General features: G+C 32.3%; 1 protein-coding gene across 12 annotated transcripts in view; it reads right to left on the bottom strand.

Annotated features, from left to right (window-relative positions):
- TRIQK (triple QxxK/R motif containing) overlaps positions 1-20,953 on the bottom strand; it is a 79,414-nt gene that overhangs the window by 18,480 nt on the left and 39,981 nt on the right. For 4 of the 12 annotated variants that reach the window (NM_001270534.1, XM_009243926.4, XM_054560842.2 and 1 more), the window contains 1 exon segment: positions 15,009-15,087. In NM_001270534.1, coding sequence (NP_001257463.1) covers positions 15,009-15,069 — 61 coding nt within the window. In that variant the 5' untranslated portion in view covers positions 15,070-15,087. 12 annotated transcript variants of the gene reach the window in all.

A 20,953-nucleotide genomic window follows, 5' to 3' on the forward strand; every position in this document is an offset into this window, starting at 1 on the left:
TTCATCAGGAGTGGCCTGTAGTTTTCTTTTTTTTTAATGTGTTCTTGTCTGTTTTTGGTATTACAGTAATACTGGCCTTGTAAAATGAGTTTGAAAGTATTCCTTTCTCCCCTATTTTTTGGAAGTTTGAGCAGGATTGGTATTATTTCTTCTTCAAATGTTTGGTAGAATCTAGCAGTGAAGCCATCGGGTTCTGGGCTTTTCCTTGTTGAAAGATGTATTATAGATTTGATCTCATTATTTGTTATTGTTCTGTTCAGGTTTTGGATTTCTTCATGGTTCAATCTTAGTGAGTTGTATGAGTCTAGGAATTTATCCATTTCCTCTAGGTTAACTAATTTATTGGCATTCAGTTACCCAAAGTAGCTTGTATTTTTTATTTCTGAAATATCACTTGTAATGCCTCCTTTTTCATCTCTGATGACATGCACCCCAAGTCCACTGGTTCTGAGCCCAGCAGAGTACCAGGACTTGCCAAGGAATTGCAGTCCTTGTGGCCTAGACTGCCTTTCACGTTTATCTAGGATCCCAGAGTCTTTTAGTCCGTGGTGATGGGGCTTGCTGAAACTCAGGTTCGTACCACCAGGATAGAAGACTTGCCTCTGGCTAGGACTAGTCTAAATGCTCCCTCTGTGGGCACCAGCTAAGTTCTTCCCTGTGTGGCTTTCCACTGTGACAGGGCAGCACTGAGTTCCAATGCAAATTCCCACAATCACTGCACTCTCCCTCATGCAAGTGCACAGATTCTCTCTTAACACCACATGGCCAATGGTGAAGTACGGGAAAGGGGTGGTGTAGCTGACTCAAGATTGTCTTTTAAGTCCTCTTCAGTGCCTCTTTCTTTAATACGATGTTAAAGCCAGGTACCGGTTCACCTGTTTTTTGCTTTTTATGAAGGTGCTTTTTTTGTGTGAATAGTTGTTCAGTTTGGTGTTCCTGTGAGGGGATGATGGCTAGAGGATTCTGTTCAGCCATTTTGCTCATGAGGTTAATTTCTTATATATAGCCTATATTTATCTCAATGTGAAATCTGTCCTTTAATTAGTATGTTTAGATGTTTACATTTAATAAAACTATTGCTTTGTTTTCATTAAGGTCTAACTTTTTTTGTTTCTCTTTGTTCCCTTTGATTTTTGTTGCTCTTTAATTTTCCTTCTTATTGTATTACTTGAACACTTTTTAGTATTCCATTTAAATTATGTATTGTGATTTTGACTCTAGATTAATGTTTTAATGGTTGCCCTAGAAATTATAAAATATATACCTAACTTTCCAGACTAACTCAAATCAATTTTTATTCAATTTCCTATTTTTAAATATATTCTAAATTATGTTTAAAATTTTAACATTTTTAAAACATTAGTAATCCAATACATTTCACATTTTAATGTAATGGAAATAAGAAGTGTATTTATTTTTAGTGTTGACTTTGCTAATTATTGTTTATGTCACTTGACTTTGCTGTGCTCATTTAAGAGTAGCTTTGACATTTGTCATTGGTTATGGAAGTTTTATGCAGACAGTAGATTTTTTAAATAATTCAGGCACTTAAATGTCTACATATAAAGAATTATACAAGTGAATATACTATTGTCGTACAGGTGTTTTTGATAATTAAATGCCAGGCAAGATATTGGTGTCCCTGCTTGCTGCATGTTCTTATTATAGCCTAATAGTTTTGCAATAAAATGTGAAAGGTACATGCATAGTTAGGAGGATTATTATACTCTGGTTGCTGACATTTTATACTAATAATAAAAACTGCAGGCTATATGTGCCTGTGATTCTATTGCAGAATAAAATTTCCTATTACTCTTTTCTCATGTTGTGATCAGTTTAATTGAAGAGTATCCTGAAATTGCTAGATCTATACTATTAATAACATAGTTATCATATTTAACTATTTATTTGTATCAATAAATTTTTCTCAATAGTATGTGATCAAAACAAAGTACAGAAATGAGTATTACGTTCAGGGTGATAACTAATGTGTAAAAGAAACAGGTCAAGTGTCTGTTATCCCAAACCTTGTATAAAAGACAAATAATAAACAAACAAAAATTGTTCAATTTATCAGGTGATAAAAAGCACTAAAAAGAATACAGTTGGCAATGGGTAGACAATGAAAGCGAGATACGTATTGTTTTAGATATGGCAGTCAAAGAAGTCCTCCTTAATAAGATTTCATTTGAGCTTATACTCAAATGAAGTTAGGAAAGAAGCCATGTGGGTAGATGATAGAAGCAATTTCAAATATTGGAAATATCGAAGTGCAAAGATTCAAAAAACACTAACTCCTAGAGGGAGTTTAACAGATAAGTTGATTAAAAAAAAATCAATTCCTAATGGCAGACTCCGTGATGCAGAACAGACCCTATGTTCATTTTCCAATTTTTGAATACATGGGCTCAAATGATAATGGAAATAGACAGGATCTCCAGCATGGTTCCCCAATATGTGATCTAATAGCTCTTTTGTTAATGAGTGTGAAGTAGAACTATTACTCCCTTTCTTTACTAAAATGGTAAAGAAAAGGAAATGTATACTCCTGGGGGAATTTCAGAGGTTGACTATATGATGAAAAACTTTATATGTGCAGTCATACTGATTATTTTCACTGGCCTCTTTATTTCCTCACTGTGATTAATTATATCATGGAAACCAACTGAATACTACTGAAAATTTAAAATTATAGTAGAATTTTCTTACTGTAGCAGAATAATGAAGTCCTTAGCACCTGGTCATAACTAGCTAATTAACCAAGCCAATGCATTTTTCTCAGGCCTGATCACAGATACTGCAAGAGGCTGTCTGTCCTTACTGGAAAAGACAGCAGTATACTTACAGTCCTACTGCAGGAGTAGATAAACTCCACATCTCAGTGTTAAAAATATGATTCCCAGAGATTTTAACTGCTTCACAACCCCACAGTATATCACAATGACAATGATATGATGTAAGTCTTGGAGAAGCCGTGGAAGGTGTCTGAGACATCTCATTCAGATATATACATAAGAGAGACAATAATAAACATTCTTTTAAAAGAGGTTTACTACCTAAATCTAATTTATGGAGGTCTGCATGTTGCAATTGTCTCCCAGAATTAAAGGTTAACTTGCCACACCCTATTTACCATTACCATCACCAGCAAGCATGATGCATAGGCTCAATTTCTTAAAAAATAAAAACAACACTCACAACTTGATTATGTTACACATCCATGCTTATGATACAACACTTTTCTACTAGGTATATGTTGCAGGGAAACTTATACATGTAAACCGATGAACAGACATGTCTAAAAATATAGAAAAAAAACTGAGAATAATCTATAACTGTCCAAAATCAGGAGACTAGAAGAAAAATACCAGTATATGGAAATAATGGAATGCCATAAAGCATAGAAAATGAATGAACTATATCAACAGCCATGAACAAAAATAAAACTCTAAAACATGATGTTCAGTAGAAGCAAATTTTATAACAATATATACAACATGATTTCATTTATATAAAGATCACCTATATAAACTGACAAAACTAAATGATAGATTATTGGCACAAATTTAAGTGGCAAATACTTAAAGAGAATTAATACAAAATTAATATTGTGGTTATCCCTCAGAAAGATGGAGGGCATTGCAATTGCGATGGAGTATATAAAAGGCTTCTCAGCTACTGGTGTATTTTCAATTTTTAACTTGGATGATGGATACATGGTTGTTCATGTTCTTGTTTTTTAAACCTATAGTACTTATTTTACCTATGTAGGGGACCTGAAAAGTTCCTAGAGTTGAGTAGAGCATGGGACAATCTAAGCTTCTCCAGTAGATTGCTGTGACAGATACTCTATCTCTTGGAGTCTATGACATGGTAGATTCAATGGAATCTTAAGTACTGTTAGCTAACTGAGACATAGAAGCAACCCTTCAGCAGGTATGAATAAAAGAAAAGTGTCAGTCTCTAGGGTTTTGGAACAGTGCCATACCCCTTTCAGCAAGTAGCATCTGCTAAGAAACAACTCCTGGATTGCTACCAAATGGATGGAGAACTGACTACCTTGTCATGAGACTCAGGGATCATCTGGCCTGAGCTCCCAGTCATGAACTGGAGGTTATCTAGTTCAATAAACTATAAGATTAGGTATTTTAGCATTAAAAACATTTGTACATAGATCTTTATCATATTCTCACACCAGCTAGAAATAGACTGCTATGGTATTATAGCTCTCGTTGAAGAGGAACCCAAAGGACAATGAAAAAGGGAAATTGTCCCAGTGGCCAAAATTTGAGTAGTATATTTTGTTCAGTTTACCTGGAAACAGAGGTAACCTAAGAAAAGATATGATACTAGTTCTCCTGAATTGAAAGCTGAGCCAGCCACCTAGGCAGTTTGAATTCTACATACCTACAGGCAAACTAGTAAAATGGGCAATCAAATTGTTGGCTGAGGTAATTTATGCTGGTTATCAAGGTCCGTTGAAATGGTTTGTTAATACACAGCGCGTGCCAAAAGGAATATGGGAAGAGGTAAGGAAATTCCTGGGACAACTCAAGTACTACTTCGACGAATCATAAAATTTAATACAATTTTAAATTTTTAAAGGCAAAGACCCTCAGCAAACTAAGGTTCTTGAATTAAGAAGGGAAGTCATAAGTTACAACTACTATGACCAACTAGAGAACTGAGAATGATAGCCTGAACCTATATTTCTTTGCTTGCTCCTAGAATGTAACACTCATCTCCCCCATACAAACAATTTCCCTGTAAAGTCACCATTATCAAAATTTTAAAAACATTTCTTCCTCTTCCTTTAGGCCAAATCACAATAGAATAAAAGGAAGACTACTAACACAGTGAAACCCCACCTCTACTAAAAAAAAAAAAAAAAAAAAAAAAAAATTAGCCGGGCGTGGTGGCAGGCGCCTGTGGTCCCAGCTACTCGGGAGACTGAGGCAGAAGAATGGAGTAAACCTGGGAGGCGGAGTTTGCAGTGAGCTGAGATCACACCATTGCACTCCAGCCTGGGAGACAGAGCGAGACTCCGTCTCAAAAAGAAAAAAAAAAAAAAAAATCCTAGACTTAGTGAACAGCAGCTCAAGCTTGATTGGGATATATGTTTGGGTAGCTGTGGAGGATGCTGGAGATATCCTTAGATCATTTTCAGAATTATTTTCATTGTCAGTGACAGAAATCCATCTTGAAATAACATGAAAATGGGAGAGAAAGAGATTGAGATTGATTGATTGATTCCAAAAGATAAGGGAAAAGGAAACATTTTTGTAGGGATTGACATAAGTTGAAGTTTTGACACTGAAGGACTTTCTCTTTCTATCATCATTTCTATTTCTTGTTTTTCTCTGGAATCATGGCTATTTCCATCTGTGGCTCACATCCTATAAAACTAAGACCAAAGTGGAATGGATACTTCTGCCTGGGATCATTTTAAACATCGTTCTCATGCCCTAAAAGATTACATTTGTGAATGGTTTCTTCCAATTACATAAGACTAAGATTCACTTAACAATGTGTGTATAGCTACCAATTCAAGCAAATTTAACAAATTAAACTAGTTCTTCTCTGTGTCCTCCTGTTAAATATGGTTTAAAAATATATACTTGAAAACTCAAGGTACATAATCAACAGAATTTCCAGCTTCAAGTCTTAAACAGGGATTATGAGTATTAACTAAAAGCAAAGTCGTTATTAAAAAGTAAACATTAATATAAAAGAATTTTCAAATTATTTCTGGAGTTTTTGATAGCAAAGATGGTAGCACACAAATTCATAATTTTACTTGCATATACAATACAGACTATCTGTGTAGTGTCAGCTTTTTAAACAAAATACTTTAAAAGCCATTTTAAGTTATAATTTCTAATTAGTAGATATTATCTGTGTTAAAAGCTCCTTTGCTTATAATTCAGTATGAATAAAACATGTTTAACTCTGGCATTAGTGCTGTCCCTATAAAAAAACACACATTTATGTACATACAAAGATATCTACTAAAACAAATATTAATATTGATAGATATAAAAACATATTTAATAAAAATAATAACTATTTAAATACCTTATTGTTATCATTTACCATTCCTCATATTACACTATTTTAGGGATGGATACAGTCATTTATATGTTCTAAAAAGTTATCTATGCCAGAAATTATTTCATATTTAAAGCAATCATTTTAACTCTGACATGGTTTTTCATGGGAGCTTCCTTAGTTTAAATAAAAAAAAAATAGATTACTTTACTGCTTTTGGCTTTTTGCTGTTCAATTCCATACCCTTGCCCAGAAACAAGACTACATCTTTGCCCTTTGTTGATATTGCTGCTCAAGCTCATTATCACGTGAATATCTGGTTATTGTTTTATAAATGTTCATTTTCTAGAAGCTCACTGTTTCTTTCTCAACAGTCGACTTTACACTAGCCACACTCATTATCATCATGTGGCAGTACTGCTCTTCCTCTGCCTTTGCTGCTTTAAAAATTAATGCACTGTTATTTTCTGAATACTGCATAAGCTGCTTATGAGTACATTATGCTATCAAGCAAGTACATGCAGAAAAGCTTCCTAAACTGTTATTCTTTCAATGAAAATACAGCTGGTTCTGCTTCAAAGGCACATCTTTTCACCTGCAAATGGACTTGCTCCTGCACTTATTCCTCAATTCATTGTCTTTTATTTGTGTCTAGAAATCTTTAATTGCCTTTAATTAGAAAAAAGTAAATTCAGTGCTTTAATCTTGCAAATACATTCAATCATAATTCTGTCTGGGATGAATACCAAGTTCTATTCACTGTCTGATCTCTATAACAAAGATATATAATTTATTGTCCATTTATATAGACCACACCAATTAAGATACAATAGAAAAGCAGAGAGATAAGAGTCAAAATATTTGAAAAGAAAAATTTGCAATCTAAATTTAATTACTCAAATGAATTATTGGAAGATGAGTTATTTACAGCATGCCAAAAATACTGGCAAATAATATTTGGTAATCAACAATAAAGACTTTTATATTTCCTTCAACATTTTTAGAATAAATCTCATCAAATGCTTCAAATCCCTCCTCCCTTCATCAAAGAGCAATACACTACTTGGAATCTTACTTTTCTTGTATTACCTAAGTTACATATAAAAGTAACACAATTTGTCATATAAAGTAAATTTGCAACTGCCATATAAACACAATTTTTAGTTATTATATTGCAAACTACAAATATCTAAAGAAGACTCATTAGAAGACTAGGGGTCAATAGTCTTTTGTATGGAATCTTGTTAAAAAAAACTCTCGTAACTATGTCAGTAAACAAATGGCCTACATTTTAACACCTTCAAGATGAATAAAATTACAAATGCTCAAAGGAAAATAACTAGGTAAAACATTAACCAATCAAATTGATAAAATGAAAATAACTACAAAGCCAGAAATAATCCAGTAGATTACCATCAGCATAATGTACCTTTACATTTAATAAATCGTGCAAAGGATAACAATTTCCTTAAAGAAAAAAAGTAAGTATTATCTACAAAGTAAACTATGCAAAAAGTAAAACTTTTCTCAAAATTATTTGGAGATATCCAGAACATGGAGAGCAGGCTGGTAAATTCATCATTGAAAATAAAAATCTCGTGCAAATTTTTCATTTTAATTTTGTTATAGAAACAATTCAAACCAATGATAATTTTTCAATGCTTGGACGTAACAGCTTGTCATACAATACCATTACAGAAAACACATCATCATTTAACACCACATTAAGTACTAAGAAACAAGCACTAAGCTTAGAGCTGCTAAAGATAAACCAAGTTGCTCATAAAATATAAATTAATTTCCAAGAAAATTCATATTAAAAACGCTAACCAAGCAAAAAGTTATACATGGAGGGGAATTATAGTTCAATAGAAGATATTACAAATAATATCAGCCTTGAGTTTGCAATTAGTACACAAAAAAGTCCACAAACATTTAAGAAGTGGTTGTATCCAAGGTACCCATGGGGATGTAGAGAAGTAAAAGAAAGACAAACAACAAAAAGAATAACAGGGAACCTGAAACGCAAAAGTAAGAAAAATTAAACAACAACATATTTCAGTAAGTATTCAATTTAGTTAAACATACGGCTTACTATTTCAAAAAAAATGATAAAATACTCAATGTAAACAGGTTAGGTTAAACAAAGGGTATATAAAATTGTAATCACCTAAGAATTAGGACAGTTGCTTTATTGATTATTTAAATATTTATTAAGTACCTTCTGTGAACATCATTAGAGATGCCAAAAAAAATTAGATGGAGCTTCTGTCTTCAAGAATATTTAAATTCTAGTAAGTACAATTTAAAAAAATATGGGAAAGATAGGAGAAAGTAATCACATTTAGAAGTTTAAAAATCCTTATTGTCTAGGTTAAATAAGGATATTAATATACTTTATTAAGTCAACTATGAAAACTTGAGAATCTCCTCTCCCTTTCCCAAAACAAGGAAAGAAAAGAAAAGAAAAAAAGGAATGGAAAATGTTGAAAATTTGAAGAATGAAAAAGAAAACATAGTCAAAAAGTTTCAAGAAAAAAGGTTAGAGCGGAGATTAGCAAAGGAAAAATCACTACAAATGAAAAATATAAATGAAAATGTGAAAATATATCAAGATTTTTAATTCATAGTAAATTATATAGAATTAAATTTGCTTGCTTGAAAACAAAGATTCTCCAGCTATATTAAAAAATCAATCACAACATTAATTTATAGATTAAAATAAAGGGATAAGAAAAATACCAGAATACTTAACAAAATAACAAAAAGTATTTTACCAATATTAATATAAAACAAAAAGAAGTCTAAACAGAAACTTCATAAGTACTTTATAAATAAAAAAGTCATTATATAATAGAAAAGGGGAAATCATCATAAATATATACCAATTTACAAATGCTAAGCAATGAAAACATAGCTTCAAATATATAAAGCAAAAACTGATAGCATTACAAGAATTGAAAACTATAGTCTTAGGGTATTTTAATTCTCATTTTTCACAAAATGACAGCTAAAATATATAAAAAGTACACAATAGAGTTGAAAACTATAATTAATATAAGTAGTACTGAATCCTAATATTGGAGAATACCTATTCCTTTCAAGCACAGGGAATGTTAACAAAATTGACTGCATACTAATTCAGACAGGAAATACTAATATCAAAAACTGATATCATACACAAAACATTGTCGGTACAAGAAACAAGGCTAAAAATCAATTTGAGAAAAAGTAAGAGTGGAGCTTTTGAATGTTATTAAAGTTAAGCTATTATCAGCTTAAAATAGACTGTTACATTTTATGGAAGCCTCATGATAACCACAAAGAAAAAAACTAATAATAGATACAGAAAAGATAAACAAAAAAACTAATATTAGATTCAGAAGAGAGAAGTAGAAAGTATCAAAGTATATCACAACAAAAATTATCAAATTGCAAAGACCATACCAAGCAAGGAAGAGAGGAACAAAAGAAATACAAAACAGACAGGAAACAATTAACAAAAAATGACAATAAAAAGCCCTTACTATCAAAAATTACTCTAAATGTAAATATATTAAACTCACCAATCAAAAGATATGGAGTCTCTCAATGGATAAAATGGTTCAGTTATATGCTGTCTATAAAAGACTAGCTTTAGATTTAATGACACACACACAGGCTGAAAGTAAAGAGATGGAAAAAGATATTCCATCCAAATAGTAACCCAAAAAGAGCAGGAGTAGCTATACTTATATCTGACTAAGTAGAATTTAAACCAAAAACTGTTACAAGAGATGAAGAAGGTCATTGCATAATGATAAATGAATTAACTTAACAGGAAGATATAACGATTATAAATTTAAAAATACACATATATGCATACGTGTACATACATATATACATACATATGTGTGTATATATGTACATACATGTATATGCATATATACGTATCTACATACACAAGTATATATGTATATATGAGTGTACATATATATGTATATGTGTGTGTAGACATATATATATATGCACCCAACATCAAAGAATCTAAATGCACAAAACAGCCATGGAACTGAAGAAATAGAAAGCAATACCATAACAGTAGTCAAAAATGGATAGATTATTGAGACAAAAAATTCAAGAAAAAACACAGATTTAAACAATACTACAGAACAAATGGACTTAACAAATGTATATGGAACATTCCAAACAAAAGTAACAGCATACATATTCTTCTCAAGTGCACCCTAACATTCTCCAGGATAAATCACATGCTAGGTCACAAAGTAAGTTTTAACAAATTTAAGAAGACTGAAATCATTCCAAGTATCTTTTATAAGCACAATAGAATAAAACTAGAAATCAATAACAAAAGGAAAATAGGAAATTCACAAATACATGAAAAGTAAACAAGGAACCCATGAACAATCATTCAGTAAAAGAAATCAAATGGAAAATAAAACGTTTTGAAAGGAATGAAAATGAAAACACAATATAACAAAATTAATGGGATGCAGCAAAGGTAGTACTGAGAAAAAAGTTTATTAACAATAAACAACTACATTTAAAAAGAAATATCTCAAACAACCTAACTTTATACCTCAAAAAATCAGAAAAAGAACAACCCTAAGCACAAAGTTGCCAGGAAAAGGCAAAATAGTAAAGATTCTGGCAGAAATAAATGAAATAGAGAATAGAAAAACAATGTGGAAAAAATCAATGAAACTCATCACACACGAAATAGCAGACATTACAACTGATGCCACAGAAATGAAAAAGATCATAAGGGGCATTTAGAAACAATTACACACCGACAAACTGAATAAACTAGAAGAAATGGGTAAGTTCCTAAAAATATGCAACCAAGCAAGAATGAATCAAGAAGAAATAGAAAGCCTGAAAACTAGTAACAAATGAGACTGAATCAATAGTCAGAAACTTCCCAATAAAGAAAAGCCCAGTACTGGATGACTTCGATTCTATGAAACATTAAAAAAAATCCTTCTTAAAGTCTCCCAAAATACGGAAAAAGAGGGAACACCTTCAAACTCATTTTATAAAGCTAGCCAGCATTACCTTGATTTGAAAGCCAAAGACACCACAACAAAAGAAAACTGCTGACCACTATTCTCTTATGAACATAAAACAAAAATCCTCAAGAAAATATTGGCAAACAAAATTCAACAGCACATAAAAGAGATCATACACAATGACCAAGTGGGATTTATCCCTGGGCTATAAGGATGGTTCAACATATGAAAATCAATTCATATGATAAAGTACATTAACAAAATGAAGAATAAAAATCACATAATGATCTCAACAAATGCAGAAGAAGCATTTAACAAAAAGTTCACCAGGAACTTTAACAAATTTACAAGAAAAAAAACCCATCAAAAAGTGGGCAAAGGATATGAACAGACACTTCTCAAAAGAAGACATTTATGTGGCCAACAAACATACGAAAAAAAGATCAGCCTCACTGGTCATTACAGAAATGCAAATCAAAACCACAGTGAGACACCATCTCATGCCAGTTAGAATGGCAATCATTAAAAAGTCAGGAAACAACAGATGCTGGAGAGGATGTGGAGAAATAGGAACACTTTTACACTGTTGGTGGGAGTGCCAATTAGTTCAACCATTATAGAAGACATTGTGGTGATTCCTCAAGGATCTAGAACCAAAAATACCATTTGACCAAGCAATTCCATTACTGGGTATATACCCAAAGGATTATAAATCATTCTACTATAAAGACACATCCACACTTACGTTTATTGAAGCACTATTCAAAATAGCAAAGACTTGGAACCAACTCCAATGCCAATCAATGATAGACTGGATAATGAAAATGTGGCACACATACACCATGGAATACTATGCAGCCATAAAAAGGAATGAGTTCATGTCCTTTGCAGGGACATGGATGAAGCTGGAAACCATCTTTCTCAGCAAACTAACACAGGAACAGAAAACCAAACACCACATGTTCTCACGCATAAGCGGGCGTTGAACATTGAGAACATATGGGCACAGGGAGGGGAACATCACACAACAGGACCTGTCAGGGGGTGGGGTGTAAGGGAAAGGATAGCATTAGGAGAAATACCTAATATAGATGACGGGTTGATGGGTGCAGCAAACCACCATGGCACATGTATACTTATGTAACAAACCCGCACGTTCTGCACGTGTATCCTAGAACTTAAGGTATAACAAAAAATAAAATTCAGCACCATTTCATGATAAAAATTCTCAATAAATTAGGTATAGAATGAATGTCCTCCTTCTTTTTTTCTAGTAGTTTTATGTCTTATATTTGCCTTTAATTCATTTTTATTTCTTGACGTTGGTATTGGCAATGATTTCTTGGAAGTAACACTAAAGAATAGGCAACTGAAGCAAAAACAAACAAGTGAGACTAAATTAAACTAAAAATCTTCTGCATGGCATAAGGAGCAATGAACAAAATAAAAAGGTAATCTACAAAATGGGAGAAAATATTTGTACACCATGTATTTGAGAAACAGTTAAGTCAAATTATATAAGGAACTTATATTTTACAATAGTAAAAAAGACAACTTGATTGAACATACTTGACTAGAAAATGGTCAAAATATCTGAACAGACATTTCTCCAAAGAAAATGGAGAAAATGACAAACAGGTATATGGAAAAGTCCTCAACCTCCCTAATTATCAGAGAAGTGCTAATCCAACCACAATAAGATAATGTCTCACACCTGTTAGGATGACTATGTTAAAAAAAAACATAATAAATGTTAGTGAGGATATAGAAAAGACAGAATCCTTGTATATTCTTAGTAGAAATGGAAAAAAATAGTATGGAGATTCCTCTAAAAATTAGAAATATAACTACTATATGACCCAGCAATCTCTCTCCTAGGCATATACCCAAAGAAAATAAAATCTCCACATTTTAGAGATACCATGTTCACTGCAGCATTATTCACAATAGCCAAGATATGGAAACAATTTAAGTGTCCACAGACAGATGATGGGATCAAGAAATTATTTTATACATATATAAAAATATATTTCACCCTTTAAAAACGAGGTCTTGCCATTTGGGAAAACATGGATGAAATTGGAGGACATTATGCTAAGTGAAGTAGGCCAGACAAAGAAAGAAAAATACTGCATGATCTCTCTTATGTTTTCAATCTTAAAAAACGGATGTCAAATATGTAGAAAAAGAGAGTGGAATGGTATTAGCAGAGTTGGAGGGAAGGGGAAATGCAGAGATGTAGGTCAAGGGTATAAAGTTGCAATTATGTAGGATGAATAAACTATAGATCTAATATACCACATGAGAACTACAGTTAATAATATTGTATTGTACACTGGATATTTGCTGAGAGTAGATTTTAGGACTCTTACCACACACAGAAAAGGTACTATGTGAGATGATGCATATTTTAATTGGTTTGACTGTAGTAATCATTTACTGTGTGTCTGTGTATGTGTATATGTGTGTGTATAGCAAAACGTGATGTTGTACACCTTAAATATGTACTATAAAAATTCTTTTTTTTTTTTTTTGAGATGGAGTCCCACTCTGTCACCCAGGCTGTAATGCAGTAACATGATCTCTGCCCACTGCAAGCTCTGCCTCCCAGGTTCACGCCATTCTCCTGGCTCAGCCTCCCAGGTAGCTGGGACTACAGGTGCCCACAATGATGCCCGGCTTATTTTTTTTTTTTTTTTGTATTTTTAGTAGAGACGGGGTTTCACCGTGTTAGCCAGGATGGTCTCGATCTCCTGACCTTGTGATCCACCTGCCTCGGCCTCCCAAAGTGCTGGGATTACTGGCGTAAGTCAGCACGCCCGGCCTGTACTATAAAAATTCTTAATTGGCTATATGTATTCCAAATATTTTTTACTTTGTTTGCATGTCTTTTGTTTTTCAGAAATATATTTTGCTTTACAGAGCGTACTTTTTGTGTCTTATTTACGAAATAGATATATACGATATTTTGGTATCAATTATTTATATTTATTTTCTGACTTCTAATGTAACTTCTTTGTTTATCCTTTAGTTATTTAGAAGTGTTATTTTTATTAATTTATTTTGTATTTCCAAAGCAATGGTAGAGATGGAAAAAAAGTGCACTAAAGGAGAGGGTTGGGTGAAGAAGGGGAAGTTACCTTTTGCTTCTAGCTAATTTCTAATTTACTACATTTGATTAAAAAATGCAGTTATAGGATATTGATTCTTTATAACTTGGGATACTTTCTTTGTGACTTAGTATGTAGGTAGGTAATTTTTTAGAAATACTCCATGTACCCTTGAAAAGAAAATCCTGCACCTAGAGCCTAATTTAAAATAGATAAGCTTCCTGTTATCTTCCTGTGCTAAGTGAGCTTTTCTAGTCCACCGTTCTACTAGGGTAGTATCTCTTTGAGGGTCCAAGTATATCTGGGGAGTCTCAATTCCATCTACAAATCCTTATTTCCAGTCTTCCTTAATCCTTCTTTCACATATGACCCCTGGAGAATTCTCTTTCTTTTTTTCTGAACTCAGGTTTCCATATAAAAGAACATTTGTTCTACTTTATTTAGCATATTTTACAGGAGAATTTTGAAGTTATCAAATTATTGCCAATAATAGTCAACAGAATTAAAAGTTATAATATGTATACAAAGGAATGATTTAATGGATTATAAAATCAAAAATGCTGATTATATAAAAGCATTCAGCCTAAAGAATAATATTTATTTTTTGTTTTATTAAATTAATTAAAATTATAAGAGCACTGAAAAATCGTAAGTACATGAAGTTCATATCTTTACTGGTAAGCAGGACTGCATTTAATTTTGCTTCCATAAAACTCTATAAAGTCCTTTTTCACTCATATATTTCTGTGTATCATATGTATTAGAGAAAATTTATTTTCCTAATATGCATAATTGTGTTTTTATCTTAATAGGAGTGTATCAAAGATAATTCATTGCTTACCAATTTGTTTTCTGTACTGATCAACAGGAAGTTTTATAGTAGCAGCATCTTTTCTACCCATCTTTGATCTCCAAAATGCCTGCTGAAAAGAAAACAATTATAATGAAAATTTTTTTTAAAAGGAGTATCTATAAAATCCAGAAATAGTTTATTCCATAAAATTCATTTTTAAAGCAATGGGTACAAATACCTTTGACTTATTTCCATTAAATATTCATAAAGAAAACAAAATTCTTTTAAATAAATTATCAATGATACAATTGCTGGTAATTAAATTTCTCAATCATTTGTTTTTGATAACATTCATCTTATCAAGTACTATCAGTGTTCCATTAAACCATATTGTTAAATAACATTATCTGTAAATATGAAAATCATGTAGTATTTACTTAGGTTGGGGCTTTTGGCATGCTTTTGGCATGCTTTTGGCAACATGTTTATTTCCAAGTATATATAGTTTGGATATATACTTACTACGTTACATTAAAAGTAAGGCTAAAGTTTGAATCTCAAGTATTTTTTATTTTACTTTAAAAAGCTTGACATATACATACAAAGCAGATGAATTTCAGTTCTAGTTCTGCCCCTCTTAATGTAAACAATAAAAACTACTACCATTTATTAATATTTTCATGCTTATTACATTATATGCACTGTTCGATTTAATCTACCTATTTTTATTGATATACAATAGTTGTACCTACTTTGGGTGGATATATGTAATATTTTGATACCTGTATACAATGAGTAATGACCAGTTCAGAATAATTGGGATATCCATCACCTCATTTACACGTTCTTTGTGTTGGGAGCAAAACAATTCTTCTCTTCTAAGTATTTAGAAATATATAACAAATTATTGTTAATCATAATTTTCCTACTGTACTATTGAATACTAGAAATTATTCCTTCTAATCTAACTGTATTTTTGTATCCCTTAACCAACTTCTCTACCCTTCTACCCACTTCCCATCCCTGGCTCTGGTAGCCATTATTCTACTCTCTACCTCCATGAGATCCCCTTTTTCAGCTCTCACAAATGAGTGAGAACAAGCAATATTTGTCTTTCTGTGCCTGGCTTATTTCTCTTAACATAATGACCTTCAGTTCCATCCATGTTGCTGCAAATGGCAGCGTTTCATTTTTAAGGCTGAATAATATTCCATTGTGTATAGAGACAACATTTTTGCTATCCATTTGTCTACTGATGGATGCTAAGGTTGATTCCATATCTTGGTTATTGTGAATAATGCTGCAATAAACGTGAGAGTTCAGATATGTCTTCCATATACTGATTTCCTTTCTTTTGGATATATACCCAGGAGTAGGATATCTGGATCATATGGTAGTTCTATTTTTAGTTTATTGAGGAACCTCCATATTGTTTTCCATAATGTTGTACCAATTTACATTTTCACCCACAGTGTATGACCATTCCCTTTTTTCTCCACATCCCCACCAACACTTGTTATTTTTTGTCTTTCTGGTAGTAGCCACTGTAACTAGGATGAGATGATATCTCACTGTGCTTTCAATTTGGATTTCCCTAATGATTAGTGATGTTGAGAATGTTTTTCATATACCTGTTGGCCATTTGTATCTTCTTTTGAGAAATGTCTATTCAGATCTTTGGCCCATTTTTAATTGAATTGTGTTTTGTTATTGAGTTGTTTGAGCTTCTTATATATTCTGGGTATCAATCCTTTGTTGGATGAATATTTTGCAAATACTTTCTCATATTTTGTAAGTTGTCTCTTCACTGTGTTGATTGTTTTCTTTGCTGTGAAGAAGCTTTCTAGCTTGATGTAATCCTACGTGTCTATTTTTGATTTTGTTGCCTGGGCTTTTGAGATCTTACCCTCCCACAATTTTTGCCAGACCAATGTCCTATAGTGTTTTCCCAATGTTTTTTCCAGTCATTTCATAGTTTTATGTCTTACATTTAAGTCTTTAATCCATTTTGAGTTGATTTTTGTATGTGATGAAAGATAGAGAATCTACTTTCATTCTTCTGCATTTAGAAATCAGTTTTCCCAGGACCATTTATTAAAGAGACAATCCTTTCCCACATTGTAACTTCATGGTACTTTTATAAAAAATGAGTACACTCTAAGTGTGTGGATTTAGTTCTGGGTTCTCTGTTCTGTTCTATTGATCTATGTGTCTATTTTTATGCCAGTATCGAATTGTTTCATTACTATAAATTTGTAGTATAATTTGAAATCAGATAGTGTGATTCTCTGGCTTTGTTCTTTTTGCTCAGAACTGCTTTAGCTATTGGGGATCTTCTGGGGTTCCATGTGAATTTTAGGATTGTTCTTTAGGATTTTTGTGGAGAATGTCATTGGTATTTTGATAGAGATTGCATTAAATCAGTAGATCACTTTGGGTAGTAGAGAAATTTTAACAAGATTAATTTTATCATGAAGGAATGTTAAATTTTGTTGAATACTTTTTCAGCACCTACTGAAATAATCGTATGGTGTTTATTCTTGATTCTGTTGTTGTGATACATCACGTTTATTGATATGTGTATGTTGAACCATCCCTGCATCACTGGGGTGATCCAACTTGATCATGATGCATTACCTTTTGAACGTGTTGCTGAATTTGGTTTGTAGTGTTTTGTTGAGATTTTTACATCTATGTTCATCAGGGATATTACCTTGTAGTATTCCTTTTTTTTATTGTGTTCTTGTCTGGTTTTGGTATCAGAGTAATGCCAGCCTTGTAAAATGAGTTTGGCAGTATTCCCTCCTCTTCAATGTTTTGGAATAGTTTGAGTAGAAACGGCATTAGTTCTTCTTTAACTGTTTGGTAGAAGTCTGCAATGAATCTATCAGGTCCTGGGCTTTTCTTTGATGGAAGATTTTTTATTACTGCTTCAAACTCATGATTCATTTTTGTTTTGTTCAACTATTCTGTCTTGTCATGTTTAATCTTGGTAGGTTTTATATGCCCAGGAATGTATTCTTTTCTTCTAGATTTTTCAATTTGTTGGTATATAGTTGTTCTTAGTAGTCGCTAATGATCTTTTGTATTTCTGTGGTATCAGTTGTAATGTTTCTTTTTTGTTTCCCATTTTATTTGAGTTTTCTCCTTTTTTTCTTTGGGCAAGCAAAGGTTTGTTAATTCTACTTATCTTTTCAAAAAACAACTTTTTGTTTTGTTGATTTTTTTTGTATTTTTGGTCACAATTAAAATTTATTTCTGCTCTGTAAGTTTTATGATTTTTATTGAATTTAAATATTGCAGCAGAGAGTACAACCTGATTACCACATTCATATTCTCCTTTTCTTCCTAGCACAGACTATATTTCCTAGCCTCAATTACAATATGTCATTATTTATAGAATATAAGTGTTAGTCATAAGTATTCTTCAAACTGGTGTCTGCAAGTTTTTCCTCATTCCTTCTAGTAAGGCATTACAAGATGAAGATGAAGTCAGACAAGAACTGGTCATGTCACAAGAAAAAACATAGAGAATAGAAAGTCCAGTAATTTGGGGCTAAAAATGTTGGAAAAGCCAACTTCTTCTGAGAACTAACAGGAAAAAAACGAAAACAGGCTTTGAAGAACAAAGACCCATTAAAACTTATCAGCTTAAAAAAAAGAAAAAAAAAGAGAGAGAGAGAGACAAAGAGCAGACTAGGGGTTTTCACTGTCTCACCTGAGCCTATTATTTCAGATCACTTCAAAGTAGACACTATTGGGTAGAAAAAGAGAAGCCTAGGAGTTCTAAAGCACAGAAAGACAGTGGACATGAGAATTAGGTCTAGGAAAGAAATTGCACTGTGTTTATTGGCACATGCAACTGAGTAGAAATGGTAAGAAGGTTACTAAAATGTGAGGGAACTATATTTACTAAGAAACCAGAAACATAATCTAAAAAAGTCTTTGAATGAAAGCCAACTTTTGGGCCTCTACATTTAAACCAGTAAACAGCAGTACCCAAGGAAGGCAAACTCTATAGAGTTTATAACATCCACTTCACACACAACTAGAAAGGAAGAACCATCCAGAGGGGAGAGCCATGAAGAATGGACAAAAAGACCATAAACTGAAACTTCTACATCAGTACAGTGGATCTTCTCAGTGGTCTCGTGAGCAGAGGTTTTATCACCACATTGGACCAATGACTCCTGTGGCTGTTTTCCATTCTTCCCTTTATAAATGGGAATGATTATTGCAGGTATAAAGCAGTTATCCACTGCTTAATCATTATTTCTTGGGGGTTTTGTGATGCTGGGGAGTAGTAGAAAAATGTCACAGGCAAACTGAGAGAGGACTGTGTGTTAGCCTGAGATCCTTGGCTTGGAGCTAGAAGCAATAAATGCTAGATGTTTAGGTTCTCTCTATTGGGGAGACAGAAAAAAATAATGTGCATAGTTATTTCCATGCCAGAAAGATAAACTATTAAAAAAACTGTTGGCTACTCACTAAAATACATGTTCTCCTTTTTCTTTTCCTCCGCGTACACTTGACTAATTTCCCGGCCTCCTTTGATGTTAGTTGTGGGCACATCACTTATTTCAACCAACAGAATGTGAGTAAATTAATGTTTCCTACTTCTAGAACTGACCTATAAAACTTTCCTTGCATACTCATTTATCTGGATGAAATGGAGATGACCTCCAGGGTAACTCTGAACATGATGTGATGAAGATGATGACAGCCTGGATCATGAATGACTGCATGGAGGACAGCTATCCAACCAGCTTGTTTTTCTGTTTCATATTGCTGTGATAAGAAAAAATAAATTTGCAGCATTTGCAGTACTATATATTTTTTGCATTTATTTGTTACAATAGTTGTCATCACTGAAACTAAAACAAACAAGTACAGATGTTTCCATATAAACTGATGCAATTATCAAACTGTAATTTTTCTAAAGAGCTTTATTAAGGTTCTAAAACACTAAATGCATTTGAAATCTGTCCTGACAAAATTGTATTGTTTATCTATATATATTGTCATACAGATAGTTAACAATGATCCCACCCAATACAGTGAAAGCCATCTCCAACTTAATAATTTTTATCCATATGTAATAAGGTTATAAGTTCAGCTAAAAACCTATTCTTCTAATCATAATAATCTTCATATTTATGGTATTATTGCAATATCTAGGAATATTCAAATTATGACAAAGTCAAATAAGTTAAATTTTCATCTCTGATAAACCATGTAGTTATTACATCTAAGAAAACATTTTAAAATTCTAGCAATAAAACCAAGACAGCACCTAATTCTATAGTCTTACTTCTTATAATTCAAAACATTAAAAATAATTCTGTCAAGACAAGCACCATAAAAATTGTCAATAGATATATTATAATTTATTCATATAGCAATCCTATTTGCATAGTATTTTGCATTTATTAATTGTAAATAGGAATCAAGTTATTTTAATCTTAATTGTGTGTAGCTAGGGAAGATACCACTCCATTTTAGGAGAGAAGTTGGATTAAATGAATAAACACTCAAGATATTATTCCCTTTTCAATTTAGTTTTTGTTCTTTGCCTTTACAGACTATGCTTAATTTTTTTTTAAAGCAAATCACTGAGGCTATATCTGCCAAAATGGTTACTCATTATGCTTCCCCCAATTCCTTTCTAGTCATTTAAGCCAACATCCCAGCAGAGATAACACTTCAGAGGTCAATACTTTATTCATTCACTACCTACAGAAAATAAAAAAGTAAGAGGTTTATCAGAAATATATTTTCACCAAAGTAGCTGAATTTTACTTATATGTTAATAAACTTTACATTAAAAATTATGCCACGGAAAAATCTAAAGAATCAATTTTTAGAGGGGCCTATGCTCTATGAACGGACATTTTATATGTATAATAATCACTGAATATAAAAGCTATAAAAGAATTTCAACCAAGATACATTAGAGAAAAACTGGTTTAAAATTTTTGTTCTAGCTATTTTTA

Source organism: Pongo abelii, chromosome 7 (assembly GCF_028885655.2).
Source record: "Pongo abelii isolate AG06213 chromosome 7, NHGRI_mPonAbe1-v2.0_pri, whole genome shotgun sequence".
Classification (NCBI taxonomy): Eukaryota; Metazoa; Chordata; class Mammalia; order Primates; family Hominidae; genus Pongo; species Pongo abelii.